At 38.4% G+C, this 26796-nt stretch overlaps 1 protein-coding gene and 1 long non-coding RNA gene across 2 annotated transcripts in view; both read right to left on the bottom strand.

Annotated features, from left to right (window-relative positions):
- LOC134163987 (uncharacterized) overlaps nt 1-24060 on the bottom strand; it is a 612365-nt gene extending 588305 nt beyond the window's left edge. The window contains 2 exon segments of the mRNA XM_062619310.1: nt 22808-23462; nt 23465-24060. Of these exon segments, the coding sequence (XP_062475294.1) occupies nt 23001-23462; nt 23465-23761 (759 nt within the window). The 5' untranslated portion in view covers nt 23762-24060 and the 3' untranslated portion in view covers nt 22808-23000.
- LOC134163990 (uncharacterized) overlaps nt 1-26796 on the bottom strand; it is a 131538-nt gene that overhangs the window by 53170 nt on the left and 51572 nt on the right. The window lies entirely within an intron of this gene.

The following is a 26796-nucleotide window of genomic DNA, read 5'->3' as shown; positions in this document are numbered from 1 at the left end:
GAGGCATATGCATTAGCGCAGTGCCAAAGAGATGTTACATGAATTACATAACGTTAAAATAATTACCACACATACATAAAGCAAAATATTTAACCCCTGTCCTTGAAAACATATGTTTATTCTCATATAACTCTATATCTGGTCCAGAAAAGCAGCCAGATTTCAAAGCATGAGAATTCAAATTATTAACTTTACAGCTGTGATTATTCTAAGATCTTGTACTTTTACCACAGGGCTTAGAAAGCACAGTCATGCATCTCTTGCATTCTACAGCTAGTTATACATGACAACAATGTCAAATTCATTAAATTTCTTGCAATAGCAAGAACGTCATCAATTAACATTGCAGGGAAATTCTCAGTTTGGGAGGCAAAACAGAAATAATAAATATGTAAGCACATGTATCTGTACAAAGCTCCAGTCTGAGCCTTGCATATAACATCTTGAGGTGTAACTTCATCCTAAGGTTTGAAACTGGATTTGAACACAGATGTGCAAACTACAGATGGATGTCTGTTCTCTTCTTAAGCAACATGAGTTCTTGCATAAAACTTGGCTCCTAAACACTATTTGTCTGCCTTATATTGCACTGTCTCACTGAAAAGAAAGAGAAAAATAAATTAATAATTTAAAAAATGTATTCATACCATCTTGAGGAGCTGGAGCTGTGTGTGTTCCTTAGTTATAAGGTACTTTCACTGAACTGTTTTTGGAAAAAGACAGCAATTAGACTTTAAGGCACATCTCTGCAAGTCATGTGGTTTTAACATAGTTTTAGAGGCTTAAAATAATAATAGAAAAAGATAAAAATAACAGCTCAGATATTTCTGGCAACCTATTCTTCAAAAAAAAGACAAACACTTTTGCATTATGGTCCCAGTAAGAAATCTCTGTTATAATGCTTGGACTTTATTATACCATGTGTCCTGGTACTGTCTGTCAAATGATAGCCAGAAACTCCAGCAGATTTAATGATTTAGTGGACTTTTCCCATTCAGTGTTTAATTTCCCAGTACGCTTCCTGGACAGCTGCTCCTGATGATATTTAACTGAAACTTTTTGTCCGAAAATAACAGTCCTATGTTACACAAAAGAAATCCTCCCTCCGGACTGAATCAATAAGATCTGTATTAAGTGACAGCTTGTCTTACCTGGCAGTTCCTACTTGACTATCTTGCTGGTCCTTCCTAGAAAACAGAAATATTCTGGCAAAGGGGACTGAAAAGAGGGTTCTTTGTTCCCTGAGTTTCTGTATGGTTTGACAGGGAAGATATAAAGATATTTGTAGGTCCCTGAAGGTTCGTATTTCCTCTGGCATTATTGATTTGACAAATGAAGAGAAAATAAACACCTCAACCATATGAACAGAACAGTAGGATCATTGCAACTCCAGAAGCAAACAACACCAATAAACAACTGAAGGTAAGCTTTCAGTGGAAGCCAAAGCAGCAGCCGACTGAGGATCTGGATGAAAACCTTCTCTGGAGATTTATATAGGACAAAGAGTTTTTCTCTTCTTTTTCAGGCACCTGATGCTAAATCCAGATGGCTGACTCCTGGTATTGGATACAGTGTCTGCCCACTCATATATTTTCCTGCAGCCAAAAGTAAGGCCATTTTGGTGTATTGAACACAGACTGAGGGAGAAAGCAGCCACATTATTTGCTCACTCATTCACTTACTCATCTAAGTAATTAAGAAAAAAAAATGTCAAATTTTCCTCTTCCTAATCAATAGATAAGCAAGGCAGTCCTGTTTTAAATAAGATAGAAGCTATATTCATATTAAATAGAACATTTATTTTAAAGGCTTTCCTTTTTTCTGTTTCTTTGGGGTTTTGGTGTTTGGGTTGGTTCCCCACCACCACCAAAAAAAAAGGGTGCTGCACTGTCTGTATAAAATCATAAGGCAGAGTTATTATTCTTACCTGAAACCCATAAAACCAACTCTCCTTCATTTAAGAAGATAATGACCAATAGCTGTTTCATCAGGTTTCATTCTACTTTAACTGAATTTACCGTAAAATAATTGTAAGAAGGTGTACTTCTCTAACTTGAAACAAGTTATCATGAAAAAAAGCAAAGATTTAAGGATATAAGTTCTGTGTAATCCCTACATCTCACAGATCCATGGTTAAAAGACAGAAAAGACCAAAGCTCTTGCTATGCAGAGCCAGAACATTTAGGGAAGTGACGCTTATTAGGAAATAAAGTTCTCCCATGCCTTCAGGTAGAGGTGAGAATATTCCCTGCTTCATCATCCTCCTTATTGCCTGACTGTACTTTTCATGGTCTCTGGTCCTTTTGAGTCTACTTCCACTGCAGTATTCAAGTCCTCCTTTGATCTCTTCCTCCTCTCCTCCCCATCCCTGTTACCCACTCTTGTCTTGAATATTTGACTCTCACAATTATGGATATCTGAATAGAGGTAGACTTGAAGTCTACCCAGAGTAGAGCTCCAGCAGGTCACTGTAAGTGTCACTTTAGCAGTCATGGTATGCAGCTAGAGAAGATTTAAAAGCAGAGACAGTTGGTCACAATCCAGTGTTTAGTGTGCACAGCTGGTTACATAATCTGCCAACGATGTGTGTGTGCATACTCTCTCTGACTTCCCTGATAAGTTTAAATTCAGAGAATGGACCTGAAGCTTTCAAATTAATTGTAAGGAAAAAAAGGGTTAAGGAGAGGAGTCAAAATCATCAGCCCATAAGAAGTGCTTTGTAGGGCAAAGTGCAGAAGTCTGTCTCCATCAGTAGCCGAAGGAGAGGGTATGTAGAGAAAGGATGTGACCCCACCATTTTGTGAAATGCATTTCCCTTGCACCCTCCCAACATCCAGAGCAGGGATGAACCCTCTGGCATTCCTCCACGCAGTCAGTACATGGACTGGTTGTCCATGGATTTATCTAATCCCTATTAAACCAGCAAATGATCTCCATATCCACAACTGTCTTTGGCAGCAGAGGCCAGTGGTTTACTACTTATAAAGTAAATAAGTATTTCTGTACTTTTATCTATTTTAAATCAGTCTCCTACTCCTTCTTTTGAGGGTCCTTTATTTCATACATATCAGTAACCAACATACTCCTCACTTGATCTCTTATTAAACACTGGGCAATGAGAAAATCTGATGGCAAACTTGGGTGGCAAACATATCAGTGTGTGTAAAAGGTCCTAGGAAAGGAAAGGGTTTTGAAAAATCCCGTTATTTCCCTGAACGGTGTTTCTTTCCCAGGTTGGTGAGCAAGGTGTGCTTGGTCACTAGTAGTCCAAAATCAGGTTTTCTTTCTTGACTTTACATGACATTTTAAGAGCTTTCTGATTCTTTAGACTCTTTATTTCTGTTTTTAACATGCTAAGGCATGTGATAGCAGGGCCCAGAGGACATCAATATGCCTTACTTGCCCTGTTTGGACCCCTCGGGCTGCCCCCACCCTGCCCACAGCCCAGGACCCTATTTCATCCCTCTGGGGCCCTCAGTCCCTGCTCCGGTAGACAACCCAGCAGTGCTGGGCTCCAGCACCCCAGAGCCCAGCCCTACACTGCCCAGCCATGAGCCCCAGTGATCCAGACTCTGACCCATAGACCAACACTCGACCTCAGACCCACCTCATCACCATGGATCCACCTGGTGGTCATTGGCCCTGCCCTGCCACTTGGCTTTCTGGTTTTCAGACTTTGAACCTGCCCCATCACCATGCACTTTCCTGATGACCTAGCTGTGGGCTGAAGCTGGCTGCTACCATTGGGTCTGCCCTTCTCTTTCGTTAGTGATGGTGGGACAGACCCTGCCCTGCTGGTTCCCTGACTAGCTCACAGTGCTACTGCACTCAGCTGATAGCTCTCCAGCCCTCAGGAATCAGTCTTTGCTGCACCCTGATATGAAAGTCCATAATTAGCTTCCCAAGCATGAAAAAGCATACAGAGCACCCAAATTATTTTTAATCTGCTTTTGTGCTACTGCACGTGACAATCAACTTGGAGGCAAAAGGATACAAACAAAGAGGAACAGGAGATGCCAGAGAGAAAGAGGATGGGCAAGAATTGCCAAAGTCCCTCTTTGCCTGCTGGGCTTCAGAAATACTTTGAATTGCATTTACCAATTGGAGGCAAATACTGACACTTCAAACTCACTCCTTTCCTGATTTTTTTTTATAGGGGTGCTTTCAATGCTTTTTACACAGCCTTCACTATCCCTGTATTCTATCATTTTTTTATGAGGCTGGAAAAAGGAACAATTAATAGGAACCAAAAAGTCCTGGTACTGTGTAATATCTACAGGACAGATAGAAGTGGCTTTTAAAACAGCCAACAGCAGACAGGAAACGGCTATTTTAAACAGCCAATAGCAGACATGAAAATAACTGTCAATCCATTTAAAACTCTCAGAATCCTATGCCCTCCTCAGCTCTAGGTCTAAGCCAGGATGTCCAGCACATTCAAAAAGGAATACCTTTCCAAAAAATCCTAAATTTTTGTATGCTTTACTGTTATCAAGATGTTACTAAGGTGGCACTAAGATGCTAGTTTTGTATGTCTGTAACTAAAGCCATCATTATAGATTGATACTGGGCCATTGTAATCAAAGGAAATATTAAGACTTGAAAATTAATCCCAAATGATTGGATTCACTCATTTGAAAAAAAAATCCAAATCAAACATCCCAAATATTTCCTCAGATACATGGCTGTTGGAAGCACTTGGAAATTTTAATTAAAGCTTTGTTTGCAGAATGAACCCTGATTCTTAGAAGTGCTGGCTACCATTGACAAACTACCTGGACTGACAAAGCAAAACTAAAAGTTGGAGAAATTATCTGGATTCAGAGTTTTCAATATTGCTGTGGAGAGTGTGAATTTGCCAAATAACCATATTTGGGAATGCTGTTTAAAAAAGGCTAAGAATGTTAATAAAGCTATGGGAATATTAGGTCAAAGCTAAATAGATGAAAGAATATCCACTGGCACATGTACCAATAACTGCTTCAGACGACCAACTCAGGAAAGCACTGCTGCATCAGTTACAGATACTTCATATTCTTCAACACTTTTCTTTACAGATGTAAGGGCTTAAAACTATACGTGTTTTGGTGTTTGGGTGTGGGGTTTTTGGCTATTGTTTGGGGGGGGTATTTTGTTTTGGGTTGTTTTTGGGGGGGTTTCTTGTGGAAGGCTTCATTTCTAAAATACTCACCTGAAGTCAGACAGAGTTAACAGAAGTCATCTGTTAAAAAATACCTGATCACAACCATTCAGTGAAAAATTCTTACAGAAGTGGCTGGCAGCCACTCCTGTAGTTCTCTCTCCCTCCTCATCAGCTCTGCCATGGTCTGTCTCTGCAAGCACTGTGGAACCTCAGTCCACTTTGAGGGCTGTCGGTGGGCTGGGTTTGTTGTGGTCTCAGCAGTAAGAGATACTGCCACCAAAGCCACTGGTGAGACTCCAAAAGGGTTCACACACTTTAAATAATAGAGTTCTTTACTAAGGTGATTCACATCCTGCTTACATTAAAAACACTGAGTATTTGATTAGAAATTAAGACAACTATGAGTCTTGAGTGGGTGTCTAGGGTCAGCTCTATCAGTGCAACCAAGCAGCTTCAGGTCTTTGTAGTGTGAGTGGGAGCTGCATCTTTGCCCAGACACTACAGCCTCCACACCCATGCTCCGCTTTGCCCATTATCAAGTCTTTCCATTATCAAGTCAAACAGTTCAGCCAAAGGAGTTTCCATGGGTCTCCCACTTTGCCTACTTCAGACTATGACACTCCCTGTGTCAACACAGGCTTTTCTTCCCTGTTTCATTTTGTGGAAGTAGGGAAGTCCTCTGCTTCCTGGGTATCAAGCCAGTGGTCACACTGCCAGCATATCCAACCGTACTGTGAACTGGATCAATTCTGTTTACTTTTTACAGGAAATAAGTGCAATAAATAGATACAGGAAGGTGAAATTATATCATTTTGCCCAAAGTAAAACATTAATTTCTACAGGACCAGACACCTCATCTTTACAGTTTTTTCCCTTCAAAAGAGTATAGATGTACAGTTAAAAATGACAGGTAAAAAAAAAAAATAATTATTTTGGCAAGACCAAAACTAAATATTTTTAAACAATTTGCTTAAGACACAAAATATTGAAAATTTAGGGTTGGCTATGGTATGGAATTTCAACATTTCATAAAGGTCAAACAGACTACAACTACTAACACTGTGCATCAAGTATGCTATCAGGAGGGTTCTTCACTCTTTGGAATAACACAGTTTTAGCAGAGGACAGTAGTTTCTTTTGTGACTGTATGATTAGGTGTACATTTGGCTAACTTTCTTTTCCCTACCAAGTAATTTTAAGTACCAGCAACATCAAACCTACAGCATGTCTTCACTTTTCCAGCTTCTTTGAAACATTTGTTTTGTGGCTAGGCCCTATCAAATACTCTAAACATCAGAAGACAAAGATGGAAGTCATCACAACAGGAAAGAAAAACTCAAGCAACATGCCATCATGGGAACCAGATGAGTTTTCTGGGCCCTTGACTCTAAAAGCTGCAGCTGTTATCCCCACTTGTTGGCCCCTTTGTTTCATAATGACCTTTGGAAAGTGAGTCATGTCTCACTTCCTCTAGTCCTGATGCTTCTTCTGAGCAGAGAGATGCTGCTCACTGCCTAGAGACTGGCTTTATACATGCGATGGCTGGTCATGATTGTCACAGAGGAATTTTCTGCCATGAGTCCTAAGATTATGGTTGAAAATAGTATGTGCTTCAGAGCTACAGTTCAATGGCATTGCTTTCATGTCCCAGTTTTGGGGGTTAATTAGGCCACACTATCTTACTGGAAAACTTTCAATCTTCCCTTTGCATTGAAGACTAAAATACAATCTCTGTATTTCAGTAGGAACATTGGAAACCACATCAAGAGGCTTCACTTTTCCTTTCTTAAAGAAAATGAGGCTGCCAAAGACTCAAAAGTCTTGAAGAGAAGAACAGTGGTTCAATGTTGGTTTTTTTTTGCAATGCTAAACTCTGAAGTGCACAGTATTGTGGGAACATAGTCTGCTTCAAGTTTAAGCATGAGGGACTTTTTACAAGGGCATGTAGTGACAGGACCAGGGGAAATAGCTTTAAACTAAAAGAGGGTAGATTTATATTAGAGATTAGGAAGAAATATTCTTAGCCCACCAGGCTAAAAATAATTCACCCTTATATTGCCAATGTGTATCTATTAGAGCCACTTCAATCTTAGCAGCTTGAGGATGGTGAGACACTGGCACAGGTTGCCCAGAGAAGTTGTGGATGCCCCGAACCCTGGAACTGTTCAAGGATGGGCTGGATGGGGTTTTGAGCAACCTGGGGGGTTGGAATTGGACAATCTTTAAGATTCCTTCCAACCCAAACCATGGCCAGCTTGCGTAAGACAGAGCAGGAGAGACATGTCATATCCTGGTGACAGATAAAGCATATACAGTAGATAGATGAGTTTCAAGCAGAATGTAGCAAATGTGATAAGGCTGGCATTCCCAAATGACATCTTAGTTAAGAATTTTAGCACTTCTAATCCAAACCAGCAAAACTATTTCCTCTGCGAGAAACTACTGGGACCCACAGAACCAGTATCACTTTACAAATTTGCCAACAAATAGTTTATTAAAGCAAAGAAGTTGACTGACTTCCTAGGAAAACATGGATTTTGTACAGCAGCATGACTTTTAATCAGGCAGGTATTTTATAAATATTATTTCTATTTATAATTACCTGAAATCACATCTTAATACATCTGGCTGTGATTTCAATAAAGAGACCTGATATTTGAAAGTATTCTGGTGTGTGAGAAACAGGGTGAACGTACAGCCCACCTGGGTGCTGGAATAGGTAACTCTTAAAAATTCACACTGCTGATGTGTTCTGCAGAAAACCTCCAGCTCCAAGGTGAACACATTTTGTGTTGGTAGCCAGCATTCCTGAAATACATCATAGTTCATAAGTAAGAAATTCACTCACATCCTATAAGTTTGCAGAGTAGTAAAAAAATCCTTCCTACTATAACTTATTTTTATTACTATAAATGAACAAATATCTCCAGAAAAAAAAAAAAAAAAGACAATGATATGTATTTGTTAAAAGTTCTAGAGGAATAATACATTTTGAGCAAAATCACAACACAGCCTTGGAGAACAATTCTGCGAAACATGTAGGCTCCTGTAACCGGTGAATATTTTTTTCTTTCAGAACTGACAACAATTTGCTGACACCTTCCGCTAAGCTGTCATATGTCCAGAAGCAGTAAAGTACCACTAGGATTTTTCAGTGTAGCTCTCTTATCATAAGTCAGGTAGTACATTCGATCACAATTAAACAAAAAAGAATGTGGGAGTGTAGAAATCTTTGCTTGTGCCATGGCAGAGCAAGAACCTAACTGATACCCAGGTAGCAGGCAGCCAGATGTGCTCCCAGATAACAAAGCTGTATTTTACACAAAGAAAGCATCTGAGACAAATTTCAAGACTTTGAAACAAGTTCTGACCTTATTGAGAGAGTGGTCAATAACACATACTTTAGATAGCCAGTAAAGAATGAAACCAGGCATAAATGCACAAAGGCATTTTTAGAACTTGGTCATCCTGCAGTTAAAAAATGCTTCACTCCATTGTAGATAAAGGTTTACACATTTAGCATCTAGTGTTGAGAATTACAATGTATAAATTTATGGTACTATTATCAACCACATTTACAACGTATTCTCTCACATGCAGTACTGAACTTATATTGCACAATTCTAGAATTTGCAGAATTACAGTTTTGATCCTGTATTTCAGACTAAATCAAATACCAGAAAGTATTGCTTTTCCAAAACAGGTGCTTCTCTACTAGAAATTATTAGTTCAATTCTCTTTGAAGTTACACTGCCATTATTTCTTTTGTACCACATAGCATATTTCTAATTTCTACCAGTGCAAATGAAAGAAAATTAAAATCTTCTCACTACACATTCAATAAAATGTTTTGTCACTGCCTCAGTTCTCTACCTGGAAAGTAAGGAACTCATTACACTTCCTACATGGATGCTGGAATAACCCTGATATTCTGATTTTAATTACTTTTTAAAAACTCCATTGAAATTAAAACAGCTCCAGAACAGTTTTGCTGATGATGTTTTCAGGTTGAAGATTAAATATAATTCCCTACAGTAAAAAGAAATATAAAAAATCAAGTTTCCTGTTGTTATTATTTGTGTCTCTCTAAAAATTACACAGATCAAACACACATGTTCTGAAAAGCCTAAAAGGTATATCTTTCATTTGGTACTCTCACAGAAAGTCGTATCTGGCCAGCACTGATATTAAGGAATGCTTTGTAAGTTTTAGCAGTCAGCATGTGTGCCATTCAATAAGCTTCATTTTGCAAGTATAATGCAAACTCAGAAGTCCTGGTCTTCTGACAAAGAAGTAAGTGATTGTTTGATAGTGAGGTCTTAAAATATGTATCCAAACCATAAGGCCTAACTGAATATCTGTTTTAGTGGGTGGATAACTCCCGTAAACTCCTTGTTGGCATACATTGTTACCATAGTGAAAAGAAGTTTCTGGACTAAAAATGTCTACTCCTTCAAAATACTTTTTGAAAAGCAAAATCAAATATGTCGTTTTTAGGGACTCCTTATGTGAGAATAACAGGAATATGAGACAAATTAATGTAAAAAAAATAAAAAAAACCCTTTCTATAACTTACAAAGATAGTTTTGTAATAGGCTTATTAAACTGTAAACCTAGAAATCATATTAGAAAATTTTAAGCTAAGGCTACTTAAGGTAGGTATTTAAACTGTGGATCGAGGTCTTGATGCTCCACTGCCTCAGAGTATAGATTTTCTCAGTACTATTCATACATTTTGTTCCACTCCAAAAGTCAGATGGCTTAAGCAGCTGTAGATGCCACTTTGAATACATTTCAATTTATATGAATTTGAACAACCTACAAAGTCAAAGTAATCCCATAAATTATCTTCTGTGAACTGCAGGAACACGAGAGTCAGAAGCATACAGAGAAAACACAGAATGACAGAGGTAGTACTTCTAGGAGTTAACGGGAAAGTGACTAAAGGGAGTTTGGTATTACCCTACCTTTCTGGGGATGATGATTCTTAACATGATAGTTGAAAGTAATGCTTTTATATTTCCAAAATAAGAGCCATAACTGAAAATTCAGTCTACTGTTGCCAACTGAATTTGAAATTCCATCTAACAGTTTTGGGCAGTGAAGGAGAATAACCTTCACTGCTCATAGCTGAAACAAATTAAGTTGTTAAAGAAAATCTCCCATCACAGGTCTTAGAGCAGTTCTATAGTTTGTTGAACTTTTGTGGAATGAGTTTCCACATGACCCCAGGACTAGTAACTTAAGCAGAGTGGCAATTACTTAGGGAGTTTGTGAGCAAAGGTTACTATTTATTGACCCCATCACCAGATGTAATAATTTCATTCTGTTGTCCAACTGAAATGGATCCCTTCTCTTAATGCACTTATTGTTTCACAGACTTATCTATTGTATACTTAACATTTCATAGTAGGATTCTGATATAGTTTAGAAAACACTTTTCCACACTTTTGCTTCCTTTCAACAGGCATTTTTAGGTGAGTCAACAGAAAGAATAGAGATCTCTAAGGACATATTAGCAGATATTTGGCAATTGGCAAAAATGGAATGGAAGCCAAGAACATACCTCTGATTTAACAAGGAGAAGGGCATCCAATAGGTAGATATACCCATCTATATATTTTCATGATTTTACTTCCTTGTTTTGGATAGTTTTTTCAGTATCTGCAGTAAAAATAATAATGAAATTACATCAGAACTGCTGTACTCCACTCCCAATTTAGTTTTTAATTCATGGGCATCATATAGCAAATTTCTTAATGACTAGGGAGTTTTATTCTGTTCTATAAATGCCTGAACATAGCTTAGAAAAATAAGAAGTATCTGAGAATAACTGTACAAAAGTACAACCAGCTCCTTTTCAGGGATATGAATTCTATAAACTAATTTGTTCACTTTTATTTTTCAAGACTATTTTTTCCCCTTCCTTGTATGGCAGAGAACAGAATTTTTTTCCATTTCCATGAGAAAAGTTATTCTCTCAGGTCCATATGTTCTCATAAGAAAGGTTAACAAAGTACCAAAATTTAACAAAAGCAGAGAAAAAATATATTTCAGTTATCCTGAAAGCAAGCCGAAACCTCCTACTCAGAAAGTACTTCTGCCAAATTACAGCACAGTATGGTCCCATGGTGAGAATCTTGAAAAGCAGAAATGAAGCTCTAGTTTACACAGAGATAAAAAAAGAGTAAGAGAAAATTTTTGCATGATAATCTGGGGAAAAAAATACAACTTGCAATGGAAGGTTCATAAATCATAGCTATACATTCTTGTTCTGAATCTCACTTTACTATGATCTGAGTTAATAATGTTTCATCTACGAATGGACCATAATTAATAACTCAGAAGACTGCATCAGAAATCTTATTCAGTTCCAATGTGAGAATGTGTAAATTTTATGTCATAATTAAAAGTAAATTTTAAAACAAACTAACAAAACACAAAACTGAATCTATCAGAGTTATTAATTTGACCCTAAGCTACCTACACTGTCACATAAGATTCTAGGTAGAACCTAACTATATCCTTCACATGTAACTCTTCTCAGTGAATAAAAATGTGATTTTCTACTATGTTGTCTGGAGGAAAAAGTAATAGATGAAATTTGCAGAAAATTTTTCAAGGAAACTCTGAATATATGACGCCTGTTTACAATATACACTCTCAGATTTCCACAGGCAGTAACTTTTCTTTGTGTCCATCCTGCAAGAGCTGGCAACTTTACTAATTTTATATAATTAATATTGCATTCTGCCCACAAATAATACCCAGCTTTTCCAATTGATTATTTCTATAATTAAATTAAGCTCAGAACAAGTATTCCCAGCTTGTGCCTGAGTTTCAAGTCTGTTTCTTCTGCTGTGGATCAGAACTGAGGTTTGTACGCTCTTAGCATTCTCATTACCAGTTTGTGGTTATGGACTACTTCTGAGAGTCTGTGAAGATGAGATAAGAAAAGAGAAAGTCCATTAGAGGAGGCTTAAATTCTATTCATGGTCTAGGTTTTCACTGGAAATCATGCTAGGAGGGGCAAATCATAAATAAGTACAACACTTAGCATTGGCTAATGCCAGGCCATTACCAAATGCAGTGAGCTCATCTGGTACACTCATGACAATTGTCCCTTACAAATGAATACTGCACATCACAGCACTTGCTAGTTATTCTGCAGACTGCTTTAGAATTTTGTGCATGAGCACACGCACATAGAAATACAAACGGAGAAAAACTACAGCAAGTAATTAGGTCAAAGACAAAGACCAAACACAAGAGTGGAAAACCATGACTCTATTTGGGCACCTGCAGGAATTTCCTAATACTGGGCTCAGACCAGTGAGTGATTGTTCAAGCAAAAAACAGTGTGATAATATTGTTACCCAAAAATGCAAGTGAGCATGTCTCAGAGCCCGTCTTTGTGGGGGTTTTGGGTATATGCTTGCTATGAACTTCACTTATTTTCAGTATTGCCAGCAGTTCAAAGAATTTCAGTTTTATTTTGGAACATAATAAGTTCCATTCTTTCATTTACTGATGTTGGCTGAAGCAACCCATTAATACCTAAAGCATTATTATGTTATTTTAGTGAAAGTATTACTGAGAAGCCACTGAGGAGCACAGCCTGCTGGTATGTACATTGTGTGCCCAAGCAAGGAGCAGACAGACTTGTCTCTGTCTGCTAGGACAGGCTAGTTTGAATTCCACAATTTTTATACATTGCAGTCTTTTGTCACTGACAAACTAAAGCCAGAATTTAAGCTTTCTTTCCTGAAGTGGTCAGCTAAACAACAACAACAGCAAGAAAGAAAAAACAGCCATTGTTATATTCTTCAGGACACTCTTAAAGGACACTATATTACTTAATTTTGTCATATTTTCATACCAGGTCTCTCCTTTTTTTTTTTTTGTTTGGCTTTGTTGTGTGCTTGTTTTGGTTTTTTTTGCTGCTTTGTGCAGAAATGCAACACATGACTGCCGAAACTCTGTGTATACCTGACTAGAAGTAGAAGCAGTGTTTTGATGCTAATTTTCTGTCAAATCAAAGAGCAAAACAGTTTGCGCCTGGAAGTATCAACAAGACTGAGAAGATGCTGGTCGCTTGAACTCAACCTGATTTCAGGTTCCCTGTGAATGCCAGCTGCTGCTTCAAACAGGTGACACAAGAATTATTTAAGAAGGTCTCAAAGCGTTCCCTGCTGCATCCTCTTGCCTTATCCAGAAGGCATAGCTGGAGGCTGCAAGGAGTGCTGGGCTTCACTTTTCCTATGAGGGGCAGCTCTCTGGAACATGTGCACTTGGTGGGCCTTCAAATTCCCTGGGGAACATCTTCAGGGTTATGAGCAAGTCAGTCCACGTGTCATACTAGCAAGGTGGGACTGTACATGAAAGACAATTTTGGCATCTATGCCATACTGAGAGCTGCTTTCCATCAAAGATGTTTGACTAACAACAAGTATTGGGGGATTCAGTCTTCTCTCTCACCTAGAAGTTAGCTGGAGCTAAGAGAAGCTGATGATCCTTACTATTATTCATTCACACATTGCTGTTGTTGACTTTGAGTTTCCCTGACATGTTAAAACATTCAGATGAACACTGACCAGACTCTGGACATTACTTTCCAAAGGTCTAGGGACCTTGAAGCAGTTATTAATAACATTTTCCAGCCATGTTAGGCTCCATTCTCAGCAAACTTGATAAATGGGAACTTAATGCCAAGGGAAATCTGGTGTATGGCAGCCCAGATATGTAAAAATTACAGTGATGGATAAGATGGATGAAAGCAGCATCTGAGAGTAATAATGCAGAGGCTTCAAAGTGTTGTCCTTCCTCTTTATCATGCAGTAGTGGTATGAAAGAGCTACATACAGCAGACATGGTATATACTCCAAAGCAAAAGGCTTTCAGCATTAATTCCCTCTAATTGTATTGAAGTTACAGACATTTTAAGTATCACTTTAAACCACAGAACTGAAGTAAAATACTTGAGGAGAACAAAAGTGTTGTTTTAATAACTAAACTAAGCACTTAAAAATAAATACAAACCAATAAAACTACTTTCTGTGTGGCATTTGGTCCCTGAGATGTTGCAAACAGGCTGGTTTTGTCTTTATTTTCTGCAGACTGTACTCTAAAAAAAGAATTTGCCTCAGAGTCCCAGAGCGAGTCATCTGCAAAGTTCATTTTAATGACAGAACACAGATTGTTGTTCATTCGTTTTTTGTATATGTTCTGCTTATCTTCACAAAGGTAAACATCTCTGGACTGTCAGGATTAAAATATCCTGAATGCTATTTCTAGCCATCACTGCCTACTGATCTGACTGCTTTGTTTTAGTTAAATTTCCATTTGCTAAGGAAATCAGAAGTTTCTAAAATGAACACCATGTACATCAAATGTGCTGGAATAGTAATTTAAGCGTTCTCGTATTTGAGGAAGTCTTGTGAAAGTCTACTACTCAGGTGCCCCTTTTCATTTTCCTGTATTGTAAATGTCAATTTTTTTTTTTTATCAGCAATGCTTTTATACCACATCTATAATTTAATCTTGTTGAACACTGTGTCTGTTTGGAAAAGGGGTAGGTTTAATTATTTCACTCTTTGGAGTCTTTCAATCAATTACTCACCCCAAGCTCTGGGTATATAGCTATCATTATAAAGCATTCCTTTCATAAGTGAAAAATAGCCACACAATAACAAACTGATTTCCAGTCCCTTTAAATGTACTTCTCTCCCTCTCACCCCCCAAAACTCAGAAACTGATGAGTTTTGCAGAAGACTTCCCTCCTTTAATAAAATTGATATAAAAGCTCATTCTGTCAGTGGCAACTCTGTGCATTGCTGGATGAAAAGAGTGGGCTCTGTAAGTTTGTTTTTAACTCACTAGCTCTTCTAGGTGTACTGCAACACTTTATCAAATGAGAATACCCTGCAATCTCTTCACTTGGACACAGATTTCCGACTGATATTGAAATTGGTGGACTGCCACTCACACTTTTACTAACCCTTTTCTTCCTCTTCTGAGGATGTTCAGTTTAAGCCAGCAACAATACAAATCAATGGAGAAGAAAAGAAACACCCTCTCCTGTCCCATCCTGGTTACCCACTAAATGCCGCTCTAATAGGCTTAATGTTAGATTTGCAACACAATTCTTGTTCATTTTCCACTTAAAAAATTGACAGGTTTTCTGTTTTAAGTATGCTCACAGGCCATAGATGTGTCTCCAGGTACACAGGAATGTGTACACCCACGTAGTTCACTGGTATTCCTTCAGGAAAACACTGATCTGAATACCTTACACTTTGAAATCTGCACAAGTATGCTCACAAAAGTATGCATATCTCTCCAATCAATGCAGTTGTGCTCAGCTGAAGGTGCCCTAAAGGTCTTTTACAAATCATATCTGACTGAGTGAAGCAACCACAAAGAACAAAATCAGTTCTGAGCTTTGATCTGGCAAGTCAATCCACACAGGTGTCAGAAGGACTAATACGCAGTTGTTTTTGAACTAAGTTAGATACAGGAATGCCCTATGCCTTACTGGGCATATCAGTAAACCTCAGGATACAATATAAAGGTTTGCCCTTACCTGCAAGCAAACATAAAAATCATGATATGCCATAAGGATATTGCACACTGTGCATATAAGAAAGCAGCAATGGAACAGCTTTGCTGAGTCTCAGCAGAAGCACATAGAATTCATCACCACAATTTAATACAATCAAGAAGACATGGAGGAGGATCTCATAATCGAGTTTACCAAAAATTGAAGTAGGATTCTAATAACACAAGCAATTGAACCTTGAACGATACTAAGGAGGGAAACCTGGATTATTTCGAAATTGCTTTCACAGTTGAATTCGCTCTGGGAGTTTCTAAAGAAGAAGGAAACTTTCCTTTTAAATAGTCCTCAGTTTAGCAATAATCTAATAATCTCTGTTATCTGTTTTAGCTATTCTTAGTGCCCTCATTAGCATAAGATCTCATTAGTCTCACAGCACTACTATAAGGTTTTACGAACAACCCATTCGACAGTTGGCACTGGGCACAGAGGCATTCTGGTCAGACTTTTCAGAGCCATTTAGATACTCATCTGAAATGTAAATACATTTGAGGATTCAAGAAAAGCAATGTCCAAGATGACTGCCAAGGTTACAGAGTGCTTGAATTAGGATTTCCCAAGTCCAAGCTGGTGCCTAAGAAATGGATTTTCTTTATTATCATCACAATACTATGTGTAGGTAGCCCGTTTTCTGTAAAAGTAGCTTTATGTTGATTTTGGTAAAATTCCAAATAAATAAATGACAATCGCAATTCTGAGTATAATAACCAGTTACTGTGCATCATCAGCTTTCCAGCAACCACCCAGCTGTGTTTCTTAGCCTCAGGTAAGTACCAGGCAATCACAGGTATTTCACCTCGGCAGCAAGGGAAGCATAAGCTACTTTAAATTTTGACCAGAATAAGTCTTCACACAGAAAACCTTTCTCTTAAGTAGCTGACTACCTATAAATTCACAACCTAACTTAGAATCATAGAATCATAGAATAGCTAGGGTTGGAAAGGACCTTAAGATCAGCAAGTTCCAATCCCCTGCCATGGGCAGGGACACCTCACACTAAACCATGCCACCCAAGGCTCTGCCCAGCCTGGCCTTGAACACCACCAGGGATGGAGCATTCACAGCCTCCCTGGGGAACCCATTCCAGTGCCTCACCACCCTCACAGTAAAGAATTTCTTCCTTATATCCAGTCTAAAATCTTACAGCTTTGCAACATAGCCATATATTCGGACTGTAACTACATTTTCTATAGACATGGAAAGACTGCTGAGGGGAACAAACTTTCAGCTTTGGTTAATAGCCTGCATTTCTCAGGAACCTCTTAAGCACATGCCAGTCTTGTTTGGCGATTTTAGTCAGATGAGCACAACGATGCTAGCATCTGCACTGGCCTTCTCTGTGAAGATTCACTTCATCCTATCAAGCTAGGAGAAAAGGCTGAAGTCCACAGAGGTATAAGGTGCCAAACTCCTAGGGGAAATTAGTCCCTAGAGAGGAGTCAAGCAACTAAATAGTCTTTTGTTGATATAGACCTGAGCTACCAGATGGAGTCATTGTGGTCTACCCCCTAGCTTAAAAAAAACAACTGAAACTTGTCACACATGGCACCTAATTTTGTCAAAGTCTGCGTCAAAAGTAATCAGCCTTCATTTTATCAAAAAGGCTTTTGCCAGAAACAGCAGGTTAGAAACTGGAAAAAAATGAATTAGTATAGGGATAGAAGTGGTGGGGGTTTTTTTCACAGTGAATTAATAATTGCCATTTTCAGAGTGGCTGGAACATTACCAAGGATAAAAGACCAACACAAAGACTGCTACAGAGAGACCTTCTTTCATAAACCTAGTAGGAGCAAGCATCTAAAGTGGAGGTTGGATGCATTTGCTGGATGTACTTTAGAAAGTTTAAATACAGAAACAGTGAAAGAACTTTTATAACAATTTATATGAGCTCAACAACGATTGCATTTTAACAGCTGCTCCTGGTCCTCAGGGCCACTGCACTCTAATGGAGTCAGTTTTTCTACTGAAAGAAATGATTAAATTGTTCACATAGAGTCCCTGAAAAGGTGTCAGTATGAGCAGCTGGAAATATAGGATCTAACAACTTCAGCATTGGAAAAAAAATCATCACTGAACACATTATGTTCCCTTGTGGAGATCAAAAATGAAAAGTTAAATTCTGGCAGGATCCAGGCATTTTCTACCACCAGACACACATTTAACTTTAAAAAACTGGAATGAATATCTAGTCTCATTTTTTGTACCATTTTTAGAGCCACAGATCACTAATGATTAATAGTGACCTATGCACAGCATAGCATTATATAGCTCTCTAGAGCTTGTGCATTGCTCACTAATGAAATACAGCTACTACAATGAGGAGACAGAGAGACTATGCTACTTTTTGGAGGGTTGTGTGGGGCAGGAAAGGTACCCAGATTCTTGGTTTTATCCCTGAAAATATTTAAAGGATACCTGACTACATTGCAGTATTGCTTAGTTTGGGAGGATAATAATTCTTTTGTGGCAAACAGTACCTTGGGGCTTTTGCTAATCACTTGGGTCTCACTTTCATATCTTACGCGAAAGTCTTGTGACAGTGCAAAGCATACCAAGAACACACTAAAAGTTCACAGAACTTGCCATGTAGGAAGTTACTCCACCACTACCTAAAGTCTTGGACTTTCTTTAGCAAAATTTAATGATCCAGGAGTGTGTCAAGTTTTGAATGCTGACTACTTAAAAGCAGCTATGAAATACCTTGCCTGTTACCTGACTGTTCTGGTTTCAGCTGGGATAAAGTTAATTTTCTTTCTAGTAGCTGGTTCAGTGCTGTGTTTTGGATTTAGGATGAAAATAATGTTGATAACACACAGATGTTTCAGTTGTTGCTGAGCAGTGCTTTCAGTAAGTCAAGGATTTTTCAGCTTCTCATACTGACCTGCCAGTGGGGCAGCTGGGGAGCACATGAAGCTTGGAGGGGACACAGTCAAGACAGCTGACCTCAACTGATCAGAGGAGTATTCCACACCATATGGAGTCATGCTCAGTACATAAATTATGGGGAAAGCTATCTGGGGGCCACTAATTGGGAACTGGGTGGGCACTGGTTGCTGGGTGATGAGCAACCACATTGTGTGTTGGGTTTTTTGTGTATTCCAATTATTATTATTTATTTTCCCTTCCGTTTCTCTTTCATTAAACTACCTTTATCTCAACCCAAAATTTTACTTTTTTTTTCCCCCAATTCTTTCCCACATCCTGCCAGCCCTGTGGTGTTTAGCTATCTGGCAGGTTAAACCACAACACTGACATATGCCTGATGGCCACGAGGTTGTAATCATTGCTCTGGAATATCATACATTGCTCATTGCTATGTATGATATTCCAGCCTGGATAAAATGGAAAAATGCAGTTCTGGAACAGATGGTGCCAGATTTTCAACAAGTACCTCTTGTTGCTCACTCTAGAAACTGTTGGATGCTGAGCCATTTGCAAAATCTGGCCACTGCCTTAGGTTTCTGAAATGGTACTCTGTGGGAAATCTGCCCTTTTTATTTTTTTATTTATTCATTCATTCATTTACTCATGAAGTATTATAATATGGTCCAGAATACCCCTCTATGCCAGGCTGCTACAAATGTCAGCTCATCACTTCCAGAATGGTATCAGTGCTGCCTCAGTGCTTCATTAGGGTGTTCATAAATTGAGTAGTCTTTGTAGAAACATATCTGGTGACCCAGTCTCTTCTTCTGAAGACTTGAGAGTCTTGCTACAAGAAAATTTAGCACCACAGTTTCACTATCAGAGATGGTAGATCATAAGATAAAGTGAGACAAATTGCAAATTCCTTTTTTAAAGTTTGGTGCTGTGGATTTATTTTTTGCATGTACAGGGTATTTCCACAGAATGAATACCCTATGAGTTATCCAGTCAGACCTGAAGAATCATTTCATTTGTCTTATGACTGTTTCAAACTGTTTTACTGTTATGTGTCGTAACACCTTTTATCTGAAATAGCTTATCATTACTCACTAGGAATTGCAGATACAGTTTACATTAAAAAGTTGCTGGTGACTATATTAGAAATGCAAATCTTAGTCATTCAATTATCAGTTAATTTATAAGGAAAGAAATGATGCAGAACAAAAAAGTTTAGTCTTTGGCCCAATATATAAGTTAAAGTTCAAATACAAAAGGCAGTGAAAATTTAAGAACCAAGGAGTTCTCCTTCCAGAATATATTTAAACGGTTATGATCCCTAGTGACTTTGTAAGCCACTTTGATTCACTGAAATTACAAAAGAAAATGTGGACTTCCTTAGCTGTCTTCCTTCATTGCATAATTATTGAATGTAAGCAATTTTCACAGTTTCCAATTAATCCCTGATAAAGTTTCCAACACTTTCAGAATTTCAGAAAAGAGATTATCCATAGGCAGAACTTATTTAAAGCCACAGACTAAACCCAAGTCATACTAAGAGGTTTGTGATTGATTGGTAATTGTATTTATAGGACCAGATAATATAGTGTCTGTGTTTTGTTGACAAAAATCTGTACAGAAAGGCTGCAAAGAGCTTCACTCTGCTCTCATTGCACCAGAGAAATAAAATATGTGGAAATCCACAAAACCAGTAATGACTTTGATCTTCATATGGGTTAGTACTATGCATGAAAAACTATGAGGAGATATATTTATTTTCATATTTACAAATAGTGTTTTGGAACCACATAAAGCTATGAAAAATATTTATTTATTAGTTCAGTTTTGATCTCATTTTCTACTGAGCAAGATAACATCTCCCGCAAAAGGCTCTAAGGCATCACACCAAATCAATTGTTTTAAATTCGTAAGAAAAGCCTTTCCACAGTACATCACTTTTAGCAGCACTAGAACTTGCACGTCTATTGACAACTAACTAGTGAGCAACCACCACAACACTGGAATCATGTTTTCTCTAACTTACTAGTTTACTTTGCGCCATTACTAGGTCTTGCGCAGCTAAATGCCAGGTCAGTGTCTGTGTGCAGTGAATTCACTGACCAATGGAGCAGGCTTCTACGACACTGTAGCAAATGGAATGGTGTTCCAATATTTGATTAAAACAAAACAAAACAAAACAAAATAAAATAAAATAAAATAAAATAAAATAAAATAAAATAAAATGTGGAGGGGAAGAGGAGAGGGGTAAGAGTGGAGGTGGAAGAGGGGAGGAAAGAGGAGGAGAAGTGAGAGGAGAAAAAGAAAGGGAAAAGTAAATAATAAATGAAATAAGGTCAAGTCAAGTAAAATAAAATTAAAGTAATAGAAAGCTTGTTACCTCATTAAAAATTGAGAGTTATTCATTTATTTACAATGGTTAATTAAAGACTAAATCATACTCAATTTTATCATGATTTATTAGCTTTTGAATAAGCAGGCTGTTAAGCAAGTCTTTGAAATAAGAGGGTCAGACCTTTCAGAAGTTGGAAAGGGCTGATTCAAGGGCTCCATGAGGAAAGGTGGGTTGTTGGTTCCATTTATCTTTCTGATATCTTTTTACTCTGCGTACTCATTCCGTCTTTGTTTTTCTGTGCTTTGGAAAACTACAAAAAGTATGCTTAACCAACTCATAATATGCAAGTTAAATGAAGAAGTCACAAAGCAAACACACAAAAGTATTTCAGAGTTTGCAGTTGTATGAAACTAAAATGCATAGTTCGGAGATTGCCACTTTATACTAATTTCATTGGGAAACGTAGCCTGAGGAGATACATCAAAAAGGCAAGAGCCAGGAGAAGTCCTGAAATAGGCAAAGTAACAGAGCAACAGTTTCCCGCTGTTGCAGAATACAAAACCAGCTGAGTTTATGTACGTATTCCATTGTCTATTTTTCCTTTTCTTTTCTTTTCTTTTTTTTTTCTCAGAAAGGATAGACAATCCGAAAACAAATATAAAAAATGCATCAAAAATATGTTGAATTCTTCTGCTGTTCCCTGTGTCCGTCTGTGGTTCTGGTCTTTCTTTTCTGATCATAGAATCATAGAAGACTTACGGTTGGAAAGGACATTAAGATCATCTAGTTCCAATCCCCCTGCCATGGGCAGGGACACCTCCCAAAATGCACCTCCCCGATGCACATTACCAGTCAAAGACTTGGTAACTGCCTCTTTTTTCCCACCACATTGTATTGCCTGTTTTTTTCTAAATATTTGTTAGCAATTAGGTGGTTAGGCAGACAGTTAAGTTGTTCTAGTTTCTGACTAGAAACCTTGTACAAATGTAGGTGACTTTCTAATGGAAAGCTACCTGATGAAAAAATGTTTATTCATGAAGATTAAAGAATTAGTATTTATATAACATTACAGAGATATAAAGAAACATCTTAATATTAATTATTACCAGAATTACTTTGTTCACTCACTCATTCAGAAGGTGCAGTGATTTCAGAAATAGATGGCGCAAATATGCACTTATTACTGGCTAATTTATGCATTTACACAGGACAGATTGAAAATGCCAAACACTCCTAATAACAAATAAAAATTAAAAGCCCAATCTTCTAAGAGTAGTTGTTTTTATTTATAATTTTAGGATACAAAAATTATAGAAAGTGAAAACATTATTGACTTGTGTGTGTATATTTTATTATCACTTCTCTGGATGTATTTTTCATTTTAACTACGCTTCCAGTAAATACTTTAATATAAAACATAGCACTAGAATTTTTTAAATTTTGAAATATGGTTACAGAGAAGCTTTGTTTCCCTGAAGATTTTTAAACAAATATCTCAACTGTTAGATAATTGAAGAACCAGAAGGAATCACTTGTAGGCCTTCTGACTTTGTCTGTTTTTTCTTATTTTCTGTACTTTCTTTACCTAGAAAAAGAGAAAGAAATATTTTTTCAATACTTTTCTTGATTTTTTATTTTTTTTTTTTTAAATAAGTGAGTGAGACTTGTTCTATTTCTTTATAACAGTGATATCAGGAGATGTTTATGTTTGCTCTGAAATACTTTAGTGCTAGTTTTACCTTCTACATATAGTCTTAAAATAAGTTTCTGGACAATTGTCATGGGCCCACCAGGCTCAGAGTAATTCGCACTCCCCTTCAGCAGTTTCTGCAACTTGTCGCTAGGGACTCCATACGGCTGCCTTCCATCTCTGATGCTTCCAAAGCACTGGAGGGGCCCAGTGGACTAAGGACTCACCCATACTGTCCCACACACCCTGCCACTCATGACTGTCCAGCCTTGGGGAAAATCTCTTAGTCCTCCTACATTGCTGTCTAACCCTAGACAAGACCCAAACCCAACTCTGCTTAACTTTCAAGATCAGACAAAATGGTTGTGGATAAAACACACTCTTGTCTGTGTGCCAACATGCTGATCCCCATCACAATCAGCAGGTAGGTCCCAAAGATACCCAAAGGCCATTCAAAACCTTCAGAACTCTCAAATGATGCTGCTGTACTTGTCATTGGGGCTGGTGTAGCTGCTGTGCTTGCCGGCTCTCCCATCACCAGCTTCTCTTTTTCTGAGTCCAGATCTTCCCCCTCTGCCTTACTGGGAAATGCTGCACGATCTCCTGCATCCTCCACTTGTCCCGGATGCCTGAGGCTGGACCCAGCCAAGGCTCCCAAAGGTGGTATCTTGCTCTCCACATCCTCCTGGGCCTCGGACTTGTGGTGCTCAGTGGGCGGCTGCCGGGGGATGCTCTTGGCCGCCGCGGGGCTGGTCTCGGCCGCAGGGCCCGGTTCCTCTGCCACCTCATCCCGTCCTCCCCCTGCTTGGCAGCTGCCTACTCCACCTCCTTGACCCCCCCAACCTCCTCCACTGGCAGCTGCTCCCTCCCGGCCTCCCATCCCGCTCCTGCAGCCACTTGGTCCCCGGGGCCCCTCTCCTGGGCCACTTCGGCCACCGCCAGCTTCCAGGGCTGCTCCCCCTTGGCTCCCCTCAGCCTCACGACGACAGAGGCAAGGACGAGGGCCAGGATGGCAAAGAGCAGTGGGATGGCCAGGTACAAGACAATGGCCACATCCATCCCACCCTGCTGCCAGAGCCCACTTGTATTACAAGTCATTATCACAAAGTACAATGAAACAAGAATCTTAGCCCAAGCCCCCTACCTGATAAACACTAACACAGCAAATACAGTCTGTAACTAAAGGTATGACATGCTGAAACTGTGAGATCAAGAGCAACAACTTTGAGAGCCAATAAATCAGCACTGTGATGAGTGACTATTAATCTGAAACAATGAATGCTTATCACAGATACGATTAGACACACTCTGGTCAGATCTGTCATTATCTCAACCCTTCATGCCCCACATTAGGTGCCAAAAAAAACTGTCATGGTTTAAGCTCAGTCGTAAATCAGCCACACAGTCTCTCTCTCACTCCCCCTCTTCTTCCTTCCCTCTTCTCCTGGAGGGACAGGAAGGAGAATCAAAAGAGTGTAACTCCCGCAGGTTGCGATAAGAACTGTCCAGTAACTAAAGTATAACACAAATCACTACTACTACCACCAGTAATAATAATGACAATGAAAATAACAAGGGAAGAGCATACAACTGCTCATCACCCGCCAACTGATACCCAGCCTGACCCAGCAGTGAACTTCCCCTTCTGGGTAACTCTCAGTTTACACCCTGGGCATGACGTGCTGTGGTATGGAATACCCCTCTGGCTAGTTTGGGTCAGGTGTCCTGTCTCTGCTTCCTCCTGGCTTCCCCTCCTCCCTGGCAGAGCATGAGGCTCAGAAAGTCCTTGGTTAGACTAAACATTTGAGCAGTAAGTAAAAGCACTGGTGTTGTCAGTGCTGTTCCCAAGCTGAAAGTCAAAAAACACAGCGCTGCACCAGCTACTAAGAAGAATTAAAAATGACTGCTACTTCTGAACCCAGGACAACAATCTTTCAATATTTTTTTTCTTTTTGATTAATTCACCACAGTTTTAGACACATGCCGTATACTCAGAAAATTATCAAAAGAAAATTCTTGCAGCAGCCAGCAGGGTTTCATGTAAGGGGTGAGAAGGGTCACACATCAGAAACTGTATGTGAAGTCTGCTTTTATCTGTTAGCTAGAATTGTCTGAACCTCTTCAAGTTTCCTGAAAAGGGAGAAGTTTTCAGATTGGAGGCTGATCCAGGACTGACAGCAAATCTTTACTGAGTACACTGTGATTCAAGGAATCCACATGTGTGCCAGAATTATGCTGTGCTTCTGTATAGTCCCTAAATCCTCCTCCTGCTGAGAAAACTACATTACTTTCATAGACAGACGATCCCTCGAAAGAGTAGGGAAATAGATTTCTTTCCCCCTAGACATTGATTGCAAACCACTATGCATTCATTTAGAAAGCTATTTGCCAATTAAAAAAAGTTTCTTGTAGTTCTTTTTTATAAAAAAATATAAAATAGTTTTAATAATATATAATTGATCTATACTTATTACTTGTTAATATAAATATTTATAGAGTATATTATACGTTATTTATATATGAATGTACAACATTCAGTTTGAAGTGTGTAATGAAATCTTGAGATTTGCAATGTTGCAAAATTAATTATAATACAGAGCTACTTTAGATGAGGACACTATGGTTTTTGTAGCATGATGGTATTAGTGGTTTTCAATGAATTCTCAAATAAAAATACTCTAAAAAAAGGACAAAAAATTGTCAGAAGTGGTGAGAAAGTATGACTTATGTTGTTAAAAAGTTCGTATTTCTTAAGTCATGCTCTTCAAAAATTTTGCCTAAACAGCATCTCTACACTGCATCTTATGGTTGACTTATATATTTATTAAATATATATTTATTAAAGAAAGTCATCTTCCTGCCTTCTTGGAAAATGATACTCTTGCTACATGTTAACAACCTTCATCTTTATATTAACAGCCATAGTCTTTGTATGCTTGGTTGGTATGCTATCAGTGCTAAAGCAAACAAAAGGCTGCTTGCTTTACCACTAATTTCAAAACTGAATCCAAGTTCTTTGGTAATTTGATAATCAGAGTACACATGATATTCCAGGACTTGAAGGAATTGTAAGATGTTCTCATTCCATATACGTACTTCACAGTCACAATGTCTCTATGTCATTGGTAACTTCAAAATTCAGTCTGGATTGTAAAATTGTGTCTAAAATTCAACTGAATGAAAAAAATTGCTAACAAATATTTAGAAAAAAACAGGCAATACAATGTGGTGGGAAAAAAGAGGCAGTTATCAAGTCTTTGACTGGTAATGTGCATCAGGGAGGGGCATTTTGGGAGGTGTCCCTGCCCATGGTAGGGGGGTGGAACTAGATGATCTTAAGGTCCTTTCCAACCCTAACTATTTTGTGATTCTAAATCGGGAAATTTTGTCAGTTGAACTCTTCTCTGAAAGCTAATTTGAGCAATATGAAAACATTTATTAATTTATGATTTGCACATTACAGATATGGGGACATCTCTCCAGCTTCACCTGTCAATACAGCCCATGAATTCATACTTTTTCCAACTCAGGCAAGCCAGGAATGACAGTATTAGGCTGCCTGTAGACAGCCTGAATCCGTCTTTACAGCTAATGGAAGTGTCATTGCAAAAGACTGTTTGTGCAGAGAGACAGTGTAATACTACCTCAGATAACTGCTATTCTACCATTTTTCTATTTGCATTCCGGGACTGATCACCAGGGCACAAGCTGTTCTTGGCTACATGATCCCATACCATTGCATCCTGACACATGCCAGTTCAGATTTACACAAGGAAATCTTTGTGGTTTAGAACCTGAACTTCTGTGGATTAACCTACCACTATATTTAAATCACTGAAAATAAAAACTCTACTATTCATTCCTGTGGGAAGAGAATAGCATACATCTTGATTTGGTTGCCTTTGTAATAACTATAATTCCTTGCAGGTTTACAAAGAAAAACTGTCACCTAATAAGCCTCCAGATTAAAAGCAGAGACCTATGCTAAAGAGCAGGGAGAGCCAAATTCTACTTCCATTCTTAACTATATCTTATTTAACGATTTCAACAAGTCAAAAGAGTAAGGACTGTACCAACTGTTTAAGACCAACATAAGCAACTCAAAATGCCTGCAAGCATGTGAGTAGTCTAAA

The sequence above is a fragment of the Pezoporus occidentalis genome, unplaced genomic scaffold (genome assembly GCF_034315485.1).
Source record: "Pezoporus occidentalis ecotype Australia unplaced genomic scaffold, CSIRO_AGI_Poc_V1 ctg21, whole genome shotgun sequence".
NCBI lineage: Eukaryota > Metazoa > Chordata > Aves > Psittaciformes > Psittacidae > Pezoporus > Pezoporus occidentalis.
The sequence above is the reverse complement of the archived record's forward strand: the minus strand, read 5'-3'. Positions and strand labels throughout refer to the sequence as shown.